We start from the raw sequence: 9,436 nt of genomic DNA, 5'->3' as shown, positions 1-9,436 counted from the left end.
TACAGTATCATATAAGTGGGTCTTTATTCTTCCCACAAATAAATTACTTTTTTTAAAAAACCAAATGTTAACGAAGTATAAAAAGTAATGCCCTAACAAAACTCCAGTGCTGTTGTCATTCCATGTTGTCTTTGGATTGCTGCAGTAAAGTACGTATTTCTTCAAAATACTGCTGCTTCCAACATTGTCTTGTACTGTCTTCATTAGAGACAGGAACTCCTTTGCACTCTAACTGCAGTTCCGTTTCAGCAGCCGTATCCTTGAAATTCAAGGTAACTGTTGCGTAATGTTCTGAAGGAAGAAAATAAGACATTTCAATAAAGTGTTTTTTAAAGGTTCGCATTTGTTGTTGCCAATTTTGTATCTGCTTTTGCCTATGTCTGAGCAAAGCCTCTTTTCACAGATGACAGCTGCTATGGACACCAGGCTATTCTCCACAGAACACAGACTAAGGGAATTTCTAGTTAAGTACAGCTGTCACCTGTCATGTTTGTTCCTTCTCCCTGCAAAGCCTAGCCTCTGTTAGAGGTCCTCAAAAAGACTCACCGTCGGGCCAGCTTCTACACCTCCACTTCAGGACAATTCTTTGGCTTGGAACCTGGAAGAAGATAAGGAGGTTTGAGATAATTCATATTATGACTACTCCGTGCTAATTCTCCCCTGAAAAATAAGGAGAGGCGCGTTATCTTATGTAATACTAGACAACGTGCATGTAAACAATACAAAGATGGGGTTTTGTTGTTTGAGTCTTTTTAAATAAACTGTTGTCATCAAGCTGTTTGCTACATTCTTCTGTTTTGTTTTCTCTATGGAAAAAGGTTGGGGTGATTACTTACTGAATCTAAAACAATGGCTTTATTGGAGACCTCAAAATGGGTAAGTCGTATTTTCACCTCTGAAATCTCTTAAGCACGACACAGGGTGCCCCTGATTTTCTGTGAAGCAATCCAGCCTGCTTAATGTACAAGTTAGGCAGTACTGCATAAAAATGATTTACAGCCTGCCACCAGCTCATGTGAGAAGGGGAGGTACCGCTTACTTCAGCACAAGCAGATGCATTAAGTCAGCTGAAGTTTGGTTTAGGTCAGGCTTACTGCTTTCACTAAGCCATTAAGTTTTTATTTTGACTGTTTGATCTAAATAGTTCCTTATCTAATTGCAAAGGTTGATGAATATAACTGACTTCGTTCAGCTTCCATAATGGGATATTCCCAGTGAGGCCAATCTCAGGTGTAACAGTTCTGCAGCGTGTATGTTTCCAGACTGAGCCCTTCCTGGAGTCAACAACAAGTTTTATTAGGTTCAACCAAGAATCCAATTTTCCAAGGCTCTCCTTTGTTAAAAATTGTCCAGTTGTCAGTGATACTTACTTACTGCTCATCACTTGGAGGGACATTAGGATAACAAGGCTAAGCTCAGCAACTGTGAAAGTCATTTTTCAGAGGTTTCAAAAATGGAGCTGAGCTCTAATTATCAATTTTTCCCTTTGCAAAAGCGTTCAGCTGGGGAGAGCATAACGTGTGCCCTGAATAGAACAGAGATCATTTCTCCAGTTAGAAGAAGAATTGATAGGGATTTGGGAGATAACTCAGCACCATCTTTTTTTACTAGGAGGCATGAGAAAGCACGTTTTTCTCCCACACTGTAGGTCATTAAGTGTAGTCAGTGCCTGCTCCTTTGATAGGGAAGAAAAAAATCACACAACCTAATAGCAATTTTTTGGCTTTTAACTAGAGGAACTGAATATGCATTAGAGAAGGTGAAATGTCAGAAGCTTATGCTGCTTTTTAGCTCAAAGAAGAAATTGACACCTCCACACACACCCCACCACCCTCCATTTTTAAAGTGCAAAGTAGGAGCTTTTTACCAATTCTGCATATTCACCGCTGATGCAACCGTCAAACATCTGCAGTTTCCCTCCTTTCTCAGCTTCAACGACAGCAGGACGCTTAGAAAACTTCTGTACCAACTAGCAAAAAGAAAAAAAAAAAACACAACAGCACAAGTCAGTTAACTACAAATCTATACTGATACATAATGCACCATATTAGAGAGGTCTACTAAAGAAATTAACTAAACTGCAATATACATAAGAGTCTTAAAGCATTAATTGGGCTTTTCATTGTATACAGCACTCCACTGAGCTCTGTGGTACTAGCAGGGGCCAATGAGCTGAGAGAATGAGACTATAAACGCAAATAAATGAGAAAGAAACCTGTCAGGGTAAATGCAAAGACCAGTAAAGACTCTAGCCACCTGTAAGGGGCACAGACGAAGCACACGCACACAGAGACTGGACTGGCTGTTACCAGATTTGATATGAGGCAGACAGAGTGGCAGCTCTAAGAACGTGCAAGAGAAGTGCTGGGAGCTGTTACTGTTTCCCACTGGTAGCGTTGGGATTCTAATGTAAAGGTCTCCGATACCAGACCAGGCTCTTTTGAAGGACACAAACCCCAAATTAGTAACTTTCTATTTTGTGCCCTATAAGCAACAGTATCACTGCATCCAATAGTTAATCTAATTAACCTGTAAGCTGTGGGTAACAGTGGCATTACTGAGCACTTTTGGCTCCTGAATGATAAGTACCTACAGGAAAAAAGTTATGCTTTTTCTCACGAGCACAGGAGCACATGATTGAGCTGTGTACAACTACATAAAGATGAAGCTTCGCTTTGTTTAGTTGGCTTTTCTTCCTGTTAAGGTAACAGCTGGCAAAAGACCAAAGATCTAAGCCACCCTAATAAGCTCTCATTAAAAAGGTAAAAGTAGAGTGATCTTACTGCCACCTTCTAGTGCTTTCTGACTGCTGTCGCAAAGATGTGCCAGGTTGTCAGTGAGGCCAGCTGCCCAGCCTCTGCGCCCTCCTCAGAGACCAGACTGACACGCTGCTTCAGGCCTTTTGTGTTTTCACCACTGAAACTCCTCAGGCACTTAAAAGGTGAAGCTATTCACCAAAACTTGAGGAGCAAATGATGACAATTACAAATACTTAGTGAAGTTACATGAAAAGAGTAGCTCATGAAGCCTTCAGTTTCTGGACAATCACATCTCTCCATTTATTGTACATAAGGAATATTATCTGTACTTGACACTGTGACTGTGGCACAGTTATTACTACACAGCTACTGAGCTATAACAGCATCTGCATTAAGCTACAGTGCCTACGGAAAGTCTCACTTACTTCCTTAGTTGTGAAGATGCTGTAAAGTTCATCTGCTGGAGAGTTGAATGTTTCTCTCATAAATATCTTCACTGTTGGGATTTTCACACCAACTGTATCCGAAGACTGTGGTGAAACAAAATCCTGTAAAGCAAACGATATTCACGTGAATGAGTGCAAGACCAAACATTTGAAAGTACTGGAACAGCAGGATTGTTGTTCCCTGTGCATTCTTAAACATACTGTGTTGTGAATATATGTTAATTATACAATCTACTTACATATTTATTTGGCAGTATTATTAATCAGTATTCACTAAATGACAAAACTATGAGTGTGTGACTTGCTCCAAAGACACCTGAAGCTGACTTTAGACTGGGGGCTGTGACCCATGCAGGTGAGTTCCGGCTTCACCTTGCTGAAGCTACAGCCGTTACAAACCGAAGCATTAAGGAGTCCATACATGCTGTAACCCTGCAGAACTGCCCAGCGTCTGGGATAGGTCGTTTCTGTATCACAGGCCTTGATCACAGCAGTGAGGAGGCAGTTCCACCCCAAAGGCTTGCCCTTTGGTGGGTAATGACAGGAATATGCCATTATTACCATAGCAAAATCTATAGGGACTACATTTATGGTAATAATACTAAAATCATACAACGCTTAAAGCCAGCATACCTGCGCAGTGTGCCCGCTTAGTTTCCGCTCTGCAGCTGGCTCCTGACCAACAGCAGCTTTTGTTGGCAGAATCATTCCCAAGGTAAACTCTGTAATAAAGAAAAGCACTTTTAAGTAGGAAATTGAGCTGTTCAACCACCCTGACACTTAGCTATATCACAGAGATCGCTGGCCAGAACTGCGGAGAATGGGAACACAGAATGGAACATCCAACTCCAATCCAGTTTCCCCACCTTACCCATGTTTCTATTAGCAACAGAACCTAAACAGCAATTTCCCTTAAAAACACAGGCGTTTCAAAGTTACCTGCCCCAAAATTACTAACATCTGCCCATTAAGGAATGCACCATCTCCATGAGCTTCTGTACAGTACAGCAGAGAACTGACAAGCTGAGGGTTGGGCCTTGCTTTGCTAGCCAGCCAGTCAAGCCCCACACTGCTCTCTGTGGTCAGTACCTGTAACATAAAACAGCCTGGGATGCTACAGAAACTTCTGGACACTGCCATGTCTTGACTGGTAGGACTAACTTATTTCATCTCAGCTGGTGAGAATTAAAAATAAAAACAATACAAACCCAAGGACTTGTCAATATATTACCAATCTATTCAAGAAAGAAGACTGCATAAGAACAAAGCAAACATACTGATTTAACTTACCTGTTTTAAGTGCTTTCAGGTAATCTCTCAGGGCCTCTCTGACTTTTGTGGTGCCTTCAGTCCTCATAAGGTCCTTCAGAACATCGCCTTCCCCCTTCTTTTTGCTAACGTTGATCTAGGAACAGAAAAATTACAAGATCTAAAAGGCATCTAAACACAAGCAGTTTGGGTTCTGGCAACAAAGGAAAGTATTTTGGCTTTGTTTGCTATATTCAGAGGACAGCTGCAATTTCAAGTTCATTCTCAGTTTATCCTACCTTTGCAAAAAAATAAGTCCTCTTGGGTTCTGACTTAAATAAATGTACTATCTCATCTCCACAGTAGCTTAGTCAAGTTCATCAAGTACAGACAGAGTTGCCTACTACACAGCAGAGGTTGAGGAATCTGTGGAAGCCACAGCATCAACTGCGACACAACCAACAAGGAGATTCCTTAAGTTCCATGGGGTGGGGAGAGATGGGGGGGTCAGGGCAGTTTGTTGGATTTTTTTAAAGACTACAACAAGCAGAGGTCTTCTCAAATTTGTAGTTAGTATATTGTAATTAGGAAAGAAAATCGTGCACATGCCTAGTAGGTAAATTTGAGAACAGAGACAAGTCATTATTCCCAGTATAAAAAATGAAAACATGAAATAAACTATCCAAGTGTAATTATCCCACTTAATTACAGCATAAATAAAAATGAGGCCTATATGTTGATTAACGCTTTAAGAATTCTGAACCTATATAGCCATATCAGTATTTCACACCTACCTCTGTATCATCTACCTCATTTTCTTCTGACAGGTTAGGAATTTCAACAGATCCCTTATGTTTCTCACCAGACTCTTTCACTGTACCTGTATTAACATAACGAATTCTTAAATGCATTATTAAAAACTATTTCCCCCACAGCAAGTTTTATCTCGGAAATTAGTTGCACAAAAGTGTTACTTGAAGCAAGTTGCCTAGAATCTAATTTAAAGGAACTACATAGCAACAAAAACTCTCAAACATGTCACGGTACTTTCATAGTAAACTATTCTCCGAACTGTATTTTCCTGTCCAGATGCATTAAGATATGTACATGCACACGGGCACATCTCAGCACAGTTTGCACTTCCGTTCTGCCACTGTGCTCACCTTCAATCGTCAGCTGTCCTAATGCTCTCCACCTGCAACAACTTCTGTCTGCCAACACAGACTGTGACTCTAAAAGGGGTAGGGGAAAAAATAACCTCCTCTCGCCTTGAATGTGCCTGCTGCCTAGAATGCTAGCTATTCCTTCCCGAATAGCTGAAAGGCTCCCAACATACAGGCACGTCACCAGAAAACGTATGTATGTATGTATAATGAACAGGTCTGCAACTGAAGTTTTTTAAAAATACAAAACTTCACTTGAAAGTTTTTTAGAACAATTGTTCCTACTCTTTAGTAGCTTTACCATGGTCTGCGAAGTAATCACTCTACGTGTCAGAAAGACTTTGCAAGAAAAGAAATTATGCTCCTTATCTGCATCTTTCTGGGCAAGGGCCTGCCGCCACTTACCTACACAGCTCTATAAACACCATCTGGCATATGAGCCCTGTACTGTACTTCTTCACCTCAGACCTTACTGTGAAAAGACTTTTTTTAAGGTCTGACACTTTTTTCTTTCCACTGAAGACTCACCCCCTTTGCTTTACAAAAGCATTATTATTTACATTTATTCGCTATTTAGACCATGTTAAAATCTCTTCAGCAAGCAATAGTGGAAACATGCAGCTCTGCCCCAAACCCAGTTATCTTCATACTGTTGCATCAGTTTTGTTGTCAAAACATACACAACCAACACCAGCCTTTATCAATCTATCAGCAGAACTCTAACACACAAACAACCCAGTGTTAAGCACAACTGCAGAAGGGGAATTATGATGAAGGCAGGCGTGGTATTTCTTTGGATTCTCTCACCTTCGAAGGAGCTAGGCTAGATCCTACTACTTAATATCACTCTCCTTTCGTTATTTTTAATTACTATCTGGAAACGACCACCATGCTATAGGGGGTTAACCATGCACAGATATACCCTAACATGCTACTGGTCAAGATCACAGTAAAGTACAAACAAACACTCGAACGTTTCTTTGCAAGAAAAAGAGCGAATGACCGTTAGTAACACAAAGTGGAGTACGGTGCAAAGATCGCTTCCTAGTTGGGATCTATGTCAATAGTCCAATATGCAAAGTCAGTTAATCCAGAAGTAGACAACCATGTCCACACAGCGGAAGCCTAAACCAGAAGGCCTCTCTTGGGTTTCTCAAAGTCTCCCAGGAGAACCTGTTAGCTCAAGTGCAAAGCCCTGTGAACTAGTTAATTATACCACTAAAACACTTCTGGCCCCAATACAAATCACATGCAGCCATCTCAATTTTCTCTTTACTGCTTTCTTCCAGCCCCAGGATTAGTACAGGCAAAACCACGCAACATTGTCTTTGCAGACAGTAAAGCAAACCTTATTTTCAGCTACTGTCCCCAAAGTGCAAGTATGCAGGAAAGTTTTTAGGAGCAAAACACAAATCTGACTTTTATCATTCAGCTAATTTTATTAATAATTATTAAAGATTCCCAAATAGCACAGGCCAGACAACAAATTTAAATTCATTAAAAGAGTAAATAGATATTTCCCCCCAGCTTCAAAAAATTGCTTGTCCAAGGGATTAATCTGTGCTGGACAGCAAAACGTCCAGTCCGTTAACAAACAGAGCTGGTTGGTCAACATTACGCAGGCAGAACGGTGGTACACCATTTTTAGTATCACTATAATGTAAGCAAAACTATTACCTTTTTATCAAACAATCAAATTATTTGTTTGAATCATATGGGACTCCAATAACAGACCTAAGAATAAATGATTTTTTTGTTTCCTGCCAATCCAGTATTTTAGAAAATTAATAATGAAAGCACTTCGCAGAAAGACCTACCTATAAACCCACTACTGAAAAAAGGACATTTTAAAAGGACATACCAGTTTTCATCAAACTTCCATCACAAGGTAGAATAATGCATTGAAATTCTCATTACATCTTCAAACAAACAACACAGAGAACAGCCATTTTGCTCAATTTTGATGCCATTAAGTACCCTTAGTTCCTCACTTTCTTGTTGCTCTGTAATGTAAATAGCCAAGGGCAATGTTTTTCCAACATTGGACTTTTCAAACCAGCTGCAAAATTCAGTATTTGTATCATCTTATTCTTATGTATCCAGATTTTAATCACAGCTTCAATTACTAGTTATCCTAGAAGACTTGTAGAAGAAAATAATCACAGCAATTAGTGGTTTTAGCTGTTCAGTCTGAACTCTCATTTCTAGCTCAGAGCTTTTGGAAAACATGATGGCTATTCAAATTAAGAAAAAAAAATCATCAGCCCCAGCTCTTTTAGAATTTCACTGTGTAGTAGCAAACTCCTTTAAAACTAAGCTCTCAAAGCACATTACCCACCCAGGGCAACGCTGAACTGAACAAGTACCTACTGTAAATTAGAGTTGTCTACAGTTAAACACTGAAAAGCATAAAGACCTGGTAGAGGAAAAAGAACAGAGGAAAACGAAAAACCAACACAACCAAACTACACAGTATTTAAAATGTAGATGATTTTAGCTTATCTTGACAAAAAAACCCAAAATATCAAAAAGCTGATTACAACTGTTTAAACTGTACTGATAATAACTGCACAACAGGGTATAATGTTTGCCTTCCTCTCTGTTAATATCTAGATCACAATTGTAAGTATGTTCTTAGTTTATAAGACACTTGTAACATTTAAAACATAGATAACTATCGATACGATCCAAAATAAATAACCAACAGTACTTCTTTAAGTCCTCTATTATTATGGGAGCAGACCTCCACCCCAAATCCGTTCAAATAGGAGCACTAGTCTCAGCACAGGAATAACCTTTAAAGTCCCTGGCAGCCAAACCAGGAAAAACAGTCATGAAGAACTGCATTAGAAAGGGCACGAGGGAAAGGAGAAGTGCAAAACGCAGACAGACCGCTGGAGCGGCCCACAGCATTACCCGAAAAACTGATCCAGAGACTATGGTCCTGTTTTGGGGCACAGGGATTAAGAGGGGAAAAATAAGAAAGGCCCTTGGTATTCCCACCTCCTATAGTAACGTCTGAGGCCTGAGAAATAAGTACAGTATTTTGTGGAGGAACAAGCTGTCATTTGGCACGACAATACTGATGTACAATTGCCCATGCAGGTGCTTTTTATCAGCTCTTCCTGCTTCTTACTCCAATGCAAGAGATGGTCCACAAAATGCCATCAAGTTGTAAGCATCTACTAAATGGAAAGAACGCTTTGACTTACCAAAAAGGTAAGTTATCAGGTCAGTCTGCAAATAAAGAGCGGCCAAGGAACAAGCACAGCAGAGGATGAACCTCCAGGAGCTGGGGGGCTGTGAGCAGATGCAGCACAACAAACATGCATGGACACAGCCCCTCTTATCCCAAATAATCCAGAAGTATTTCTAGTCCCCTTATCACCACTAAACAGTTTTTTCCTCGTGTAATTCATTATCCTCAAACCGCACTAATTTTTTTGAAACAGCTGCACTTTTACACTCCTTTTTCTCCTGTTTCCTGCTATCAACCTGCATTGGGCTCCCAGCTGTAATTTGCGCACACCAGGAAACTGAAACAGTTCAAGCACGCTCTTGTAAGCAACACACATCTCACCACAACAGAAGTATTTACTTCTTGCAAAGCGAATAATGCTGTGCTGATACGCTGTTAAAACAATGCTAAGAAATATCTGCGGTACAAAAAAAAAAAAAAAAAAAATGGGGGAAGGGGGAAAAAAGACAAGCCAGGGTTTCAAGATTAGTTAAAAATATGCGTTTGCGACAGTCCAGGCCCACGTTTGTCCTTCAATCTCCCTACGGTTTTGATTCACTGCAGTTCACGAAAATAGTGCTG

The 9,436-nt window shown here is 40.2% G+C and overlaps 1 protein-coding gene across 1 annotated transcript; it reads right to left on the bottom strand.

The window, feature by feature from the left end:
- On the bottom strand, nucleotides 1-5,368 carry AHSA2 (AHA1, activator of heat shock 90kDa protein ATPase homolog 2 (yeast)). Its single transcript, XM_009886023.1, has 7 exons — nucleotides 5,248-5,368; nucleotides 4,496-4,610; nucleotides 3,839-3,927; nucleotides 3,185-3,307; nucleotides 1,868-1,969; nucleotides 547-598; nucleotides 1-291 (listed from the first exon to the last, which is right to left on the bottom strand). The coding sequence occupies exons 1-7, from the start codon at nucleotides 5,362-5,364 to the stop codon at nucleotides 116-118; spliced, it is 774 nt and encodes a 257-aa protein (XP_009884325.1). The 5' UTR covers nucleotides 5,365-5,368; the 3' UTR covers nucleotides 1-115.
- Between the last annotated feature and the right edge of the window lie 4,068 nt (nucleotides 5,369-9,436).

Source organism: Charadrius vociferus, unplaced genomic scaffold, assembly GCF_000708025.1.
Source record: "Charadrius vociferus isolate BGI_N301 unplaced genomic scaffold, ASM70802v2 scaffold455, whole genome shotgun sequence".
Lineage (NCBI taxonomy): Eukaryota > Metazoa > Chordata > Aves > Charadriiformes > Charadriidae > Charadrius > Charadrius vociferus.
This window is presented reverse-complemented; position numbering and strand designations above follow the sequence as displayed.